General features: G+C 32.8%; 2 protein-coding genes across 2 annotated transcripts; both read right to left on the reverse strand.

Annotated features, from left to right (window-relative positions):
• Nucleotides 1-4,198: 4,198 nt before the first annotated feature.
• LOC146952251 (DNA topoisomerase 6 subunit A-like) lies at nt 4,199-4,507 on the reverse strand. The gene has a single exon (XM_085736993.1). It carries the CDS (start codon nt 4,505-4,507, stop codon nt 4,199-4,201), a length of 309 nt encoding a protein of 102 aa, XP_085593119.1.
• Nucleotides 4,508-11,986: 7,479 nt separating this feature from the next.
• LOC146952252 (uncharacterized) lies at nt 11,987-13,778 on the reverse strand. Its single transcript, XM_085737046.1, has 6 exons — nt 13,310-13,778; nt 13,045-13,236; nt 12,854-12,913; nt 12,606-12,755; nt 12,314-12,388; nt 11,987-12,231 (listed from the first exon to the last, which is right to left on the reverse strand). Exons 1-6 carry the CDS (start codon nt 13,508-13,510, stop codon nt 12,052-12,054), a joined length of 858 nt encoding a protein of 285 aa, XP_085593172.1. The 5' UTR covers nt 13,511-13,778; the 3' UTR covers nt 11,987-12,051.
• Nucleotides 13,779-16,052: the final 2,274 nt, after the last annotated feature.

Below are 16,052 nucleotides of genomic sequence, written 5' to 3' on the forward strand. Positions count from 1 at the left end.
CGCAATCTGCAATACAACTTATGAAAATACATCCGAGATTTCTTCAAGTTAGTAAGTAATCTCTTATAACATACCAACTCGATGAAACATCTGACACGTTCCGGTACACCAATTTTTCAAATCAACGACCAAACTTTATCAGCTTATAATTAAACCTACAGAGACTTCTGTAAGTAACAGCAACAATATATTCAGTTATTCACCATTCTCTTTCTCATCACTCAAATTAATTGGAACATAGCTGGTGCTGTTCATTAATCTCAGACCTGGTGCCACCCAACATTGTGACCATACATCAATTTTTGGAACCATTTCATATAACCAAAACTCCATCTCATCGAAATTAGGCCACACTTTCTCATACTTGCCTCTCAAGTTAGGCCACACTTAATATTGTTGGTTTTGCACTTATCACACACATAAGTTCAAAGTCACTGCGCTTCTCTACCGCAGAAATCAATGTTTTTTTAGACAAATACTTAGACGGTTCAACTTGGCCAAATTTTGCAAGAGACTAAAATGGAGTCTAATTAGTAATAATAAAAAAAACTGGATAATGTAAAACTTGTTGTAACTCAACACTACAACCATTGTGATTGATAACTAAGAAATCATTTAAAATGAAGATAAAAAAGAAATACAGAATTGACAAGTTAACTTATGATATGATGATAAGGCTGCTATCAACTATCGATTGATAAGCTTATAAAAGAAAACTATCAGTTGATGAATGAGAGCAAAATAGCAGTTCAAAATAGTACTATTCTAAATGAATCACCACTCTCCATGCATATTTATGCAAGGTTTCGCCTATAAATACGAGATAGTAGGCAAGGAATCACTACTATTGCTATTAAACATTTTGGTTCAGGTTTAATTTTAATCTAATTAGTCCATTTTCATCCGAGTACTAAACAGAAGGTTCAGGTTTAATTTTAAGACATAGTCGTTTGGAAGTGAATATATATAGTGTAAACTAATTAGTAAATAAATAATATGTGATAGTTAGAAGTTCTGCAATCTTCTATATATCACCTTTCGATACATAAATTAGTTTCCATTTAGCAGCTAAAAAAATCTGAAACATCAAGTGTTATAGAATTAGTAAAGATCATAATATATTGGGAGGGAATTGAATCCTTTCTTTGAACCAGGGTTGGCAGAATTAACTCAAGCTCAAAAACAAAATGGGAGAAATGAGTAGTCAAAAAAAAATTAATGCCTATTAATAAATCAGTTTCTCTTTTTTTAATGTTAAATTGTGTTAGACTAGTACTGTAGTAGTTAGTACTACCATTTACTAATATTGGGTGCCAAAAAAATACTGTAGCCTTTACTCTTTAGAGTTTGTTCCCGCGGCAACTTCTCATGAATTCTGCTCTTTACCCAAATGGTTTTGCTCATTCCTAAAGTAAATGTCCAAAATACCCCTACGCATGTTAACTCATGTTAGTGTAAAAGGAAACGTGAGTTAACTCATGCTACATGACTTAAGTCACGCAAAAAAAAAAAATAAACACTAAAACTCAGCGTGAGTTAATTCAGGCTGGTTTTGTTTCATCCATATTCCAATTAAAACAAGATTTGTGCACATGCATTCATTTGTGATAAGGGCTAACTCTAACCCCACTCATTCACTATCTTTCTCTCATCAACAACCAAATAAAAAATTAAAATAATATGTGTGCACATTCATTCATTTGTGATAAGGGCTGATTCTAAATTTGACTGACTTTATTTTGTTTGCCACTTGCCAACATACTGGAATGTTGTTGTGTTGTGTTGTGTTGGTGACTTGGTAGTAGTTGGAATATCAAATTCCAAAGACTTGGTAGTAGTTTGCCACGATCCCATGCCATGCAATCATGCACTGCTATATTAAATAAAAATCAAGAGCAGAAGCATATCAATTGAGAATCACTTAGGCTTGTTTGCGAGTTTGGAGGGGAATGGAGGGGAAGGTTTGGGAAAAAATGAATGAGCAAGTGGAAGAAATAAAGGAAAATGGGAGAGGAGGGCTTTGGGGGGTTAACTTTTCTTCATTATACAAAACCCTCCTCATTTGGAGGAACTAAAAAATTGTATTGGAGGAGGGTTTTGGGGGGTTTTGGAGGGTTAATAAGAATTCTTTAAATTTAATTTATGTTGTTATAATATTTTTAAAATTAAAAATAAAGTAATCATATGCATTAATTTATCATTCTCTAAAAAAACTACTCTTTTATAAAATTTGTAAGATTTCTCTATTTTTCTTCATATTTTGCACCCCTCAAAGTCTTTCCTTTCCTTCCCCTCCAAACTCGCAAACAAAGCCTTAGTATATTAAATGGTGGATTTGTTTCTGTAAAGGCATGATACTTATCTACCCTCCTCCTCTCTTCTCTTTTTGTTTATTTGTTTATTGATGAAACAAAACCAGCGTGAGTTAACTCACGCTGGGTTTTCAGTGTGTTTTTTTTTTTTTTGCGTGACTTAAGTCATGCAGTGTGAGTTAACTTACGCAAATTTAACACTAGCGTGAGTTAACTCATGCTGCGTAAGTTAACATGTGTAGGGGTATTTTGGACATTTACTTTGGGAATGAGCAAAACCGTTTGGGTAAAGAGCAGACTTCACTTCTCATCATACCTTATTCACTTTTGTCTTTAGTGGATTGAAAGAGCTTGTGTGGAGACAATTGTTATTTTAAAGAGGGGTCAACATGTAATTTTTATGGGTTATTGGTTTAAAATTTATTGATGGAGTGGGGTCAGCATCCCCCAATTACTTCACTGTAGATCCGTCCCTGATGAAGACCTAGCAAAACCTGCGCGCATGTATTTGCTGGATTGACATTCGGGTGATATAAGATGCAAATATACAATGTTTCTAAGGTTGATTGTTTCAGAAACTCAGTATTCAATTTAGGAGCGTGTAAACAGCATCAAGAGCCAGCTCCCATGCTCTCAAGGCACATGATAGAATAATTTCAAGTATATAATTTACTAGCGAAGTAGTACAAAAGATATCGTGTCCACAAGGATTATCGCATTCAACATAAAACAATAAAATCTATACTTAGTGTTACTAATAAAGCCATAATTGGGGGGAAAATTTGATTTCAAAAGTATTTGAATTAAAACTAAAATTGGTAATAAAAGTTTGTTTAATACGAGAAACAAGCGATTAGGTACTTTTTTGAGTCATTTAATTCAATGTAATCAGTAAATGAGTGAATTCTACTTATTGTATGTCAATTACATCAAGAAGAACCAACCAAAAATGGTTAAGTCCAATCTCTTGGCACTTCCCTCTCAATTAATCTCAATTCCCTAATCTCTTGGGAGAATTTGAGATTATTTGAGGTTTTCCACAATGATTCAAGTATCACAAAGATCAATCCCTTATCTCTAAGAAAATTGCATCCAAGAACAATCAATCTAGATCTTACTTCAATTTACATTCTCATACAAATCAAAGTAAATAAAATCAACTCATAAGTGACCAATTTATCAAAAGCATTAAACTCAAGATTGATTGAATGATCATAATATCCATACAATTCATAAGATTCTAAACACAATTACATTGATTAATAAAATCATTTTGCTGCTAAAAATAATAATAAAAATAGCAAGTTCTAGTGATATGGCTAAGTGCGGAACTCGCATAATCAAGGAAGTATAAGTGTATAGGCTCAAAAACTCACGGCTAGACCGGATTAATGATGATTGGTCAAGATTTGAAAGAGTCCCTAAACTTACTTAACAAGTCATCATATGACACAAAAACCATTTAAGAATATTGCACATCCACATCATGCAAATAATCAACAAAATTGAAACCTAAGGATAAAAAAACCAAATCAATTAATCATAGTGCAAAGTTTGCATAAAGACTAAAGCATTCAAGGAAAACAAAACGAATAGCACAAGTAATGGATCAAACTTATTACAGACCAAATAATCAAGTTGCAACTTCAAAAGCAACAAAACATCATAATCAAAATATCCATACAATTCATAAGATTCTAAACTCAATTACATTGATCAATTACATCATAATCAAAATCATCTAAAGTACCAGTCTTCATCATGAATCTTCAAGGAAATGAGAGTAATCTTCAATGGAGATGGAAGAAATGAGCTTCAACGGTGGAATTTCATATCCAACTTTTTCTAACCCCTTTTCAACAAATCAGCTCTCCTTTCTATTCTGCTTATATTATCCAATCTTTTTGTTTCAATTTAGCTGGTAAATATGTCTCAGCCAACCATTTCATATCAACTTTATTTGCAGCCTTTATGTCAATTTTTGTTTTTGTTTCCCACATTTTTTCTAACTCTCCATGCCAATCAGGGTGATTCTTCATAAAAGATTTTGCCATCAAGCTTTTCACCAATTTCAACTCCGTTTGGCTCAATTGTTTTATACAACCTGAAGGTATATCGTAGTGGTCTGCATCACTTGGCCTAACTCCCAACCAATAAATGTTGGGAGTTGTTAAGTTTTCATTGCCGTACGCCATTTTTCGGGACCCCTTGTTATAGATTGTTAATATGCGGAATTGTGTTGGGGGTCTGCTGCAATAATTTGATCACAAAGATGATGAAGAGGAACATGATGAAGTGTGCACATAAATTCCAAAGATTGTTGTATCTTTTGGTTGTTGGGAAGATGTTGCTGCATTTGAAACCTGAAAAGTTTAATGGTTATGCATGTAAACTCAAAGCGCATGGGGTTGCCATACTAACCTTTAGGTTCGATTCGCCCCCACCAATAACTGTATATTGGATGCAATAAGGAATGACCGGCGAATCCCCTTCAGGATACTATGAGTTCATTGACGTGTATTGCACAACCACACCAAGCGTATCACCTAACAGTATTTTACAGATTTATGGTTCCAGTAATTCACTCATGCATTAGAGAAGTGATGGATGATTTAGAGTGAGAGAATGAGGGCGAATTATGTTGTTAATGCAACAAAATTCATGTTTTGTCTTCTGTTAAACTAATGCTCAAATGCCAAACATTTATAGTGCATTATATTACCCTTCACATGAGAGAAAACAACCCTTTGAGTTGAATCAATGTTATGGTTCATTAAGCACCCCTTTGCCAAAGATTATGATCATATACACTTGAATCAATGATATGGTTCATTAAGCACCTTTTTGCCAAAAGTTATAACCATATACACTTGAATCAATGTCATGGTTCATTATCTATAATAAATAATAATGTTCCAATGTATATGAATGGTTCCCATGAAGAGTTACAACTGTTGGTTCTAAAGTGATTCCATTATTTTGGAAATCACCAACAATCCCCCACCATTTTCAAAATACTAAATCTCATAAATCTGGAAATTCCATGCCTTCAGATAATGGTATCTCGCGATTTGAACCATTACTTAGTAAGTTAAGTTTTCGCTCATTCCCAAATAGTATAGTAGGCAAGCTTTGAACCAACTATCCATTAGAACAAGTGTGCATAACTTACACATAGAATCTCGGTACCATTGACAAAGAGACTTGTAAAATGACACATTAAGAAGGCCTTGTGTCATATATCCCTTTTCATGAGAGTTTAAGAGTCAAACCCTTGAATTCCGTGAAGCAGCCAAACTTCATTCTCACATAGGTAGACTATATCGGAAATACCTCATAAGTATGCATTTCAGCAAATATATGATATATGTTCATTAAGAGGAAAACTTCATCCTACCCTTTTTCTTCTTATGATCCAAGTACTTTTACCCCTTGGGATGTATCTATTGTCAAGTACTTTAATCACTCTAATAGTGTAATTTCACCATTGAACCCAAGACTTGATGCTACTCAATTGTGGGTTGAGTTTCCACCATTGGTGATCAATTAGATTTGGGTTTGTACCACATCCCTAATAATGTCTTCAATGTATTCAACATCATTTTCAAAGACATCATTCCTTGTCAATCATTTCGTCAAATAATTGCACGATTTTCTTTTAACTTTTATAAACTTTGAATATTCAATTCTTCACATAGATTTTGTATTCTCAAAGTTATGTCTATGGAACAACTTATATAATCTTCACAGTATTCACCAACTATCATCAAACCATGACACTTTTGTCAATCGAGTATATTGTAACAATACAAAAACTTTTATGTCATTACACCTTTGCTATAACAATATTTAACATACATTTCAATTTGAACTTCAACTTTTCTTTTATATCTAGCCAAGATATATCATACATTGAATGCATTAAACATACATAGCAAAATAAAACTTGATCATAAAAGAATGTCATAACCAAACTTCATAAGATGGGATTAAACATGCAAGTCATATACTCCACATAAAATTAAATATAACACAAACATTTTGATTTTAGTTATCATATAACTAATACATATATCATAAATTCATTGTGTTAAATTCAAGCTTATTGTTTAAATATGTTCAATGCTAAATTTCAATAAACAATCACATAGAAAATTAAACAATGAACTAAAACCATTAATATTCTCTATGACTTTCTTCCATGAACATATATCAACTTACAATAATTCAAAACATACCCAAATTATTTTAATGTCATGATAAACAAGAAATTAACAATTACTTTTCATACTATCATGTACATTCTGTCAAAAAAAATACTATCATGTGCATACAATATCAACACAATGTTAATGATAATAATTTCTTACACAAAGTAAATAATATCATTAAAGCAATCATTTGATATTTTGACAATTTATCTACACTACTTTCATAAATAAAATAGTGTTTAAACATTCTTAACATATTACTATACTCATCAAAATTCATATACTTGAACAATTTCTAAATCATGTAAATATGTCACCACATGTTAAATCAAACATATTCATATTTACTTAGAAACCATACACATGTATTTAGAACACCAAATATTTCACAATAGGTAATCACTTATATGCACATTATCTCATGTTCAAATTAACATCAAACAGATTTCAAACGATAAATTTCATACATAACAAAATTTATCATGCATATATTATTTACAACCACTTCAATCTCTTTTTTTTTTTTAAGTAGCAAAAGCAATTTATTAGATATATCAACACAATAATCTCTTTTTTTTTAGGAGTAGGAATTGTTTTTCAACAAATCTATTATCAAGGTAAGATGATTTAGGATACTCGAATATTTTTTCATCATCTAGCTTGAATGTTTTTGCCTTAAGCATGTAACGGTCAAATTCATCCACATAAACTTGCAAGGAAGTGGTGTTTGACATTGTCTGAAAAATATTAAACTTCTTTGCCTCAGCTAAAATTTCTCCGCCTTGTCTAACAATGTTTTCTACTTGTGTAAAGTTGCGACCGGACATAAATTGCGGTACTGGTTTTGGGAGGAAGAATAGAAGATTTTCCTTCACTGGGTCTAAAATGATTTTTGTTTCCTGATTAAAAATTTTGAGGTTTTCACGTTGTGGAAGACGTGAAGGAGTGGAATGACGAAGCATAACGCCGCTTGCAGAGAGGTAACAGTGAGAGTCTGCAAAGTGATCAAAACAGTATTGGGATTTATTCTCAAACACCACATTATTTGAAATAAAAAAAAGTATACAGTAGTTGCAAATCACAGATAAATCCATTAAAAATCATACAATAGTTAGATTAATGTAACAAGATTCATCAAAAATATTGATGAGAAAAAAGTATCACGTCATCAGTATCACAAAATTTCAGCTTATCAAAAGCCTTAACATCCATTATTCAACTTTAGGAATAGGAAATCATCAGAAATTAAAAACACATTATAAAATCATGTGAAATAAATAACAAGATTCCTTTGAAAAATTCTAGGTCAAATTCATTCATCAAATAATTACAAAACAATGCCAATGTAAACAAATGCAAACGTTTCTAAATTGAACATATAAATACACATTTAGCCTGACCAAAAAAAAAAAGTATACATTTAGCTGCTCAAATGAAAAATTTGTAGGTCAAACACAATACATTGCAGTTTCAATAAACAATCACATAGAAAATTAAACAATGAACTAAAATCATTAATATTCTCTATGACTTTCTTCCATGAACATATATCAACTTACAATAATTCAAAACATACCCAAAGTATTTTAATGTCATGATAAACAAGAAATTAACAATTACTTTTCATACTATCATGTACATATAATATCAACACAATATTGATGATAATAATTTCTTACGCAAAGTAAATAATAATATCATTAAAGCAACCACTTGATATTTTGACAATTTATCTACACTATTTTCATAAATAAAATAGTGTTTAAACATTCTTAACACATTACTATACTCATCAAAATTCCTATACTTGAACAATTTCTAAATCATGTATATATATGTCACCACATGTTAAATCTAACATATTCATATTTACTTAGATACTATACACATGTATTTAGAACACCAAATATTTCATAATAGGTAATCACTTATATGCACATTATCTCATGTTCAAATTAACATCAAACAGATTTCAAACGATAAATTGCATACATAACAAAATTTATCATGCATATATTATCTACAACCACATGTAAATTTAACACAAACACATTTGATAATCACAGGGTGTGTGATTGAGTGGAAGTGAGATGAGATCTCAGGTCTAGGAGTTCTTAGGCTGAAGTTGCACGGGTAGTTGCTAGGTTGTAAGTTGTAAACGGAGTGTTTGCTGAGAACTTAGAACTATGACTATTATAGTGGATTTCCTTCCTGGATTGATATCCCCCAGAGTAGGTTGCGTTGTGCACCGAACTGGGTTAACAAATCGCTCGTGTTCGTTATTGTTTTTCTGTCCTTTAATTACTACATCAAATATGGTCATCGTTAGTGTAATGTTTCAACATTAATCTCAACATCCTTATTCAAGTGTTGAAACATCGCATAAAACATTCGTTAGCTGACGCGCCAGGAATTTCAGTTTTCGTTCTCACAATTCAAACAAAAACAATAGGAAACAAATATGAATTAAGTTTTGATGGAGACATATTAGTTTTCTCTTGTTTTTTACAAACCGATCGATATTGATAAAGTCTTTGTCTCAGATGTTACAATAACGAAGATTGTGAACTTCTACTTTAAAAGACTAAGATTAGTAATCATTTGTTTCATAAGATTTTTAAGTACTAGTACATAGCAGACCACCAAATATGTAGAAATTGCCATATGCTATATATATATGTTACTTTTTCGAATACAGATTCTCGACTACTACCAGTATTGTTCGCTTACAAATAAAGTTCATCAGTTGGCTGAAGAAAAAGATGTCAAGTTCTGAGGTTTGTAGTTGGTTTCATTCCCTATAAGTTATTTATTTCACTTAAGAAAAATTATGTTCATTGGAATAAGATTTTGTTTTATAGTAAGGGATTTATTTTTGTTGGTTTCCTTGATGTGTTAGGTTGGGAAGTTTATGTTAGAATGGAACAATAATAAAGCTTTTCAAGAAGATTATGAGACGAAGGTTCTGCGAATGCGATCATTAGAGGAACGACAACTAAGTAGAGATGGGAGAAGACGACCTGATAAATCATGTTGTTCATTTTAAAAGAATATAATCTCTCCGTTTCAAAATATAAGTCGTTTTGAAGAGAAAAAAAATTGTACCAAATTATAAGTCGTTTTACATTACCAATGAAACACTTATTTGCTCTTTTTCTATTATAATCTTAACTATTTAATTCTCTTTTTTCTTTTAATTCTTCAATTTATCTTTCTCGTACAGTTAATGAAGGAAAATTTTGTAAACTAACTCATAATTTCTCTTTTCCATACAACATTAATTACATTTCTTAATTTGTGCAATATGGTCAAAACGACTTATATTTTGAAACGGATGGAATATGTCACTATCACACGAATCCATCAATTGCTTCCTAGTTCCACATTTGATCACGTCCTTAATATTGTTAAAAATTGTTTGGTCGATACAACTGCAATTACAATTGCGAATGTCTCAAAACCAAAAATTTAATTAAAGTTGCATACGGCTGCAATTTAAAACTATATTCTAAGATGAGGATAAATTGAACGGTATATTAATTTGATGGTTTTTATGATATATTTTTTTTGAAGGTTTTAGCATTTTCCTTTAGTTAATAATAGTATGATATCTTTGTAGGCTAGCTAGAGTTTGAACTATAGACCTCTTTCTCAAACTCTTTCGAATGTCTTAGCTCAACCAATTGAGTTATACCTTGTGCACGATATGATTTTCACCGATGAACCCAGATTATTTATTTTTAACATATTGACATAAAAATCCTGCTAGCTACATTATAAATAAGGAAGAGATAAAATATTCCGACAAAGTTACATCAGAGGTCTTTATCTTATTTATAACACTTTAATATTTGATCTTTTCTTTTTCCTATATAGGTCATTTATCTAATTTATTTGCAATACTTTGGTCCTTAATTTTTGTATTACTTATATAAAGTAAAGTACTTGTCTAGTTCCGAAGTTTTAATTTCAACATAAGTGAAACATGATTATGTAAATAAAAAAAGACTCATGAAGTTATATATAAAATTAAAAGCACCATTGTAATATGTGGTATGCATTTTGGTTGAATCATAGAGAGAAGTTTTTTGCTGTCAAGAATGAATCAAATGTTGACATTATTTCGGAACTTACGATCCGAAGATAAGTGTTTTCATAATTTAGGATCTGAAGCTGTGTTTATTTCGGTATTTACAATCCAAAGCTAACTAAGGCCAAAATCAGAGATATTTTCACGTTTTAGGGGGGCCTGGGGATATATAGGGGAGCCTAAAGAGCAAGTTTCAAAACTAAAAACACTACGGCCCACAAAAATTAGCCAAAGTAAAACTCCACATCACTCCAAGGCCCAAACTCGAAAAAACACCCTGGAACACCCCTCAGCCACACAAGAAACCCCTCTCAGCAGCAATAGAGGCTAAAATCGCAACGCAGCGGAAATTAACGACATCACCTTTGCATACACACCACTGAACATACAGTAAAACTTAAAAAGATTAGACTGCTCTTAACTTAATTATTATAAAAAAATTCAATAATATATATTATCTAATACTATCTCTCATGATGTATTAACGGCACAACTTATTGTCCGTCTAACTCAATAATATATACTATCTAATACTCCTCAATTTCTTTCGTCTACCATTTTCCATTGTTGACTCAAACATAAAAAATTTACTTTCCAAAAACGTGCAACAAAAATATATCTGAAAAATGAATCCACAACTAGATCTGAAAATTCTTGCAACAAAAATAGAACCCATCTCATCAACGACCACAGGAACTCTCGACCAAGACATTGATGGTCACCGGAGCTTACAACAAAGACAATATGGTGGTGGCTAACATAAACGAGATGAGTCAAGTTGTACCTTGCGAGAAAGATGTCAGCTTGCACAATACAAATCAGAAAGAGTCAAAGAGCCATGGACAGATCGAATGGGAAGGAGCCATGGACAAATTAGAAGGAAGAAGCCCTGGAACAATGGGGAGAAAGCGAACCGACGATTTACAGTGTATTTTATTTTTAAAAAATAAAAAATTAAATAAATTGTTGTTTAGCAACTTGTACTTTCGATTAACAGGTAAAGAAAAATTCAAATTGAATGACATGGCTAATTATATGATTGGTGGGTGTTAAAAGAGTGTTAGAAGGTGTGTCCCTAATCCTACTCTATTGAGATTTATGGTGGACCATATGCAATTTTGATTCAAACCAACGGAGAAGACTATATTGTGACTAACGATCATATAGTTAAAGGACCAAAACATAACTTTTTTTCTTTAACGGTCATATATTAGAAAGCATACAAACATTAGATGTATTAATGTTAAGAAGAGTAGAGACAATGTATTTCGAATGGCTGGAAACTTTTGTTTTTCTTAAGAATCATGTTATCCATTACATTGATATGCTTGATTGAAAAATGAAAATACTGAAGATAAAAAAAATACATATGATAAGGTTCCAAACTCAGAAAGGTAAATTAATTCAGATCAAAAGAAAATGGACAAGCATAAACACATTAATCCAATTTTTCCATACGGGCAAGCTTCTGAATTTTATTTGTTGCAGACAAAGCACCCCCATCAGCATTGTCACCACTCTCATTAGGCCTTTTTCCCAAAGTCTTGCTTGTGGGAGCATCCACCAAGTCATTAGCATTGATGTCATCTTTCGTCGAACCAACTCCTTCAACAATATCCTATAAATACAATAAAATATCAAATGATTAATATAGTGAAAAAAGCATTTAACAAAGTATATGAGAAATCAAGAATGATTACCATGATTACACCTCCAGCTTCAGCTTGGCTACCTAGATCAACACCTCCAGCATCAACATGTTTACCAACCTCTCCCTATATATGTATGAGAAATCAAGAAAATAACCTCTCCCTATATATTATTTCTATATATATATATATATTGGGGGCCATTGGTTGATATGTTAACATGACAAACAAGTTGAACTTTTTCTCTCACTGCAGTTTGATTGAGTTACCCGAGGTTGAACATTAAAGAACCATAAGAACTGATTTTGATCACCATATGGATAATAAAAATACAAGAGCATACCTGCTCAGAAACGTTCTGCAAGTTAATAGAAGTTTCTTGAGTAATCAAATTCTTCAGAGACTTTTCATCATCATTGTGCGCAGATAACTGAGTCATTTCTTTGTTTGCTGTAGTAGTAGCAGCAGCAACAGAGTCAGGGGCCTGCTGCACCTTGAATTTAAAATGGATGCAACACAATCATCGATAAAATTAGTGAGAAAAATGTGATGCAAAATCAAACACATTACAGAAGATGAATTATGCTTTACTTTATCATGTGGTGGAGCTTGCAAGGGAACTGGTGAAGCCGTTTCATTGTCCTCCGCCAACTGCATGCATATACAGATTAGAAAATAAATATTATCAACAAGTTGCTTACAACACAATCCTAAAGTAAGAGCTATCCTAATTTCAAACAATTGGTATCCTAATTTGAAACAAAACATAAGTCAAAAATCACTTGGATGGATTGACGGTTTGTTAGTTGATTCAAGGTTTCTTGAGCAATGGAATCCTTCAAATTCCCCAACACTTTTGCTAGAATTTGTCGATCAAGATGATGAACGTCACAAATCTTCTTTGATGCAGGTGACTGAATAAATTCTTCCAAAACCTTGTTTACTGCATCAGTAGCAGCAGCAGCGTCCTGCGCCTGCATTATCGATTTTAAACAGATTATTAGAAAAGCAAAAAAAAAACAAATTGAAATATGCATATATACCTACCTGTCGAGGATCTTTTATTTCTTCGAAATCTTGTTCATCATCATCGGTATCGGGTATACTTTCATCGGACCTGATATCCTCCTCGTGCATTACCTTAGCGTAAAATTCTCTGTTTTTCTTTTGCTCTTCACGATCCTCCTCCGTAACCACCCCGTTGCCATATCTTTCAAACAGCATATCGAAAGTGAAGAAGTGTGCCATCGTCTCAATTTCAATTCTACTAGGGTTTTCTTTCACTTTAATTCAATTGAATAAATAAATAACCCAAAAAGGCATCCGCTCGTGTCCAACGGTTGCATAAGAACCTGTATCCAAAGCCCAAAGGGCCAAAAATATGGAGAGAGAGAGAGAGAGAGAGAGAGAGAGAGAGAGAGAGAGAGAGAGAGAGAGAGAGAGAGAGAGAGAAAGAGAGGGAGAGAGAGAGAGAGAGAGAGAGAGAGAGAAATCTCTCAGTGTTGAGAATGAGAAACGGTGAGTACTTTCCACCCCACTATTAAAAATAGGCATTGACGAATTAAAATTTGAATTACAACTGCGGGAGTTATCCTTATTTTCATATTTCATATTTTATCATGGGGAAAACTTATTCAAAATTTTATCTAGCACGAAGAAATATGATCCCTATGATGAAAAGTGTATGTAGATCATAGTGAGAACTAAACACGAAAATTTAATTGATATTCATTAAAAAAAAATATAGAATTAACAACTACTTTTTGTTGATATTCATTAAAAAAAATATAGAGTTATGTAACAGAGACGGGAGAGAGATAGAAATAGAGAGAGAGAGAGAGAGCGGGGGGGAAAAATATTTCGAGGGTGTAGAATGCAAAGCGGTGAGCACTTCCCATCCGACTATTAAAAATACACATTGACTAATTAAAATTTGAATTCCGACTGCGGGGGTTATCCATATTTTCATATTTCATATATTATCACGGGGATAACTTATTCGAAACTTTATTTAGCACGATCATGAAAAGTGACCCCCCATGATGAAAAGTGTACGTAGAAGATGGTAATAACTTAGCATGAGAATTTTATTGATATTCATTAAAAAAAATATAGAATTTAAAACTATTTTATTGTTGATGGAGCCCCTATAGAGTCCTGTGACTGATGTAGAATTTCTACATGTCATATAACTATGTACACGTGAGTATATATAGGATCGTTTTCTACAGGGAGTTGCGTTAAATCATAAGTGTTTTCACAATCTTTCACATTAAGGTATCCTTTATAAAATGTTTGTTTGTAACATTATATCCACAGATGACATAAAAGTAAAAACGAGAGGAGATCGAACTATTTCGCTTGCGGTATAAGATAACGAGCAAGCATAACAGCAGCAATCTCTCGATCGATTAATAGACTCTAGCTTTATAATCAATATTATTACAATCATTTCTACAACATCCTTCGTGTCCAAAGCGACATCGTTATTTCTAAGTTAGCGTTTAAACATTCGTGTCCAAATCCCTTAAACGATAACAAAGTCGATCGGATAACTTAATCGACCGTGTCCAGCCTGATTAAGTATCCGAAAGCATTAAATTCTTGATTAAAAGTAATTATCAAAGGTTTACAAACTTGTCAAGAGTGATATAACATAAGATAGATTGTTATTCTAGTTCTAGATTCAAGAGTTTGTGTCCAAATCATCTTGAATCTCTTTGAAAGCATTAAAAACAAGAATAACAACAATATTGAATCATTAAGCTAGAACCTTATATATTAAAAGATCAAAAGATTACATAATAGCTTGTTTGTTACCTCAATACTACAAAGAAGATGATAGCTACACATAGACATGTATACTAAGCAAAGGATGAAGGAAAGATGAAGATTCTATGTCAAGATCCTTCGTGTCCAAAGTGATCTTGAGTTGAATCTACTCCTAAACACCTTGCTTTGTGTTTCTCTCTTGGAAATAGCTCTGACCTCTCTCTTAGAATGTATGAAAATATCAATGGAATAGTGAATGACCTAAAAGAGAGGTAAAAATGCTATTTAAAGGGCCTGTGTTTTTGTACCTACGCCAATAGCGCAAATTACGCTAATAGCGTGGTATGTCGGCCTATAATCTGACCAATGGGCTTGTGCCACGTTGGCCTTGCCCTGCTTCTACGCTCCAGCTACGCTAATGGCGTATCCTTCTGGAGCTTTTACGCTAATAGCGTAACCCACGCTAATAGCGTGTTTCTTCATGACCAGCTTCGCTCCAGGTGCGCTAATGGCGTAGCTCCCTGGAGCCTGTACGCTAATAGCTCAGTATACGCTAATAGCGTACTCTTCAAGAGTGCTCCAGATCCACGCCCCAGGTGCGCCATTGGCGTATCTCTCTGACCTTGGGCATTTCTTCATCACGCTATTAGCGTAGGATACGCTAATGGCGTAGGACTTTGAACTTTGACGTTTCTTGCTCCTTGCTTGTATTTTCCTGCACAAAAAGGGTAGAATAAGGCACAAAAGCATAAATGACATATTTGCATAATATTTGGAGTTTTCCATGGAGAATCTTGCAAAACAAGTCACTAAAATGCCTAAACTCCTATATGAAATATATCACTTTTAAACACTTATCAGTGACAGAGACGAGAGAGAGAGAGAGAGAGAGAGAGAGAGAGAGAGAGAGACGAAAGAGACTCTCTCGGTGGCATATAATGAAAAACGGGTACCACTTCCCAACCCACTATTAAAACGGAAATGATAAACGAACACAAACTTTTAAACACAATTTCGA

Source organism: Medicago sativa, chromosome 1 (assembly GCF_051527215.1).
Source record: "Medicago sativa cultivar Bolivia chromosome 1, Bolivia_mono, whole genome shotgun sequence".
In the NCBI taxonomy this organism is placed as follows: domain Eukaryota; kingdom Viridiplantae; phylum Streptophyta; class Magnoliopsida; order Fabales; family Fabaceae; genus Medicago; species Medicago sativa.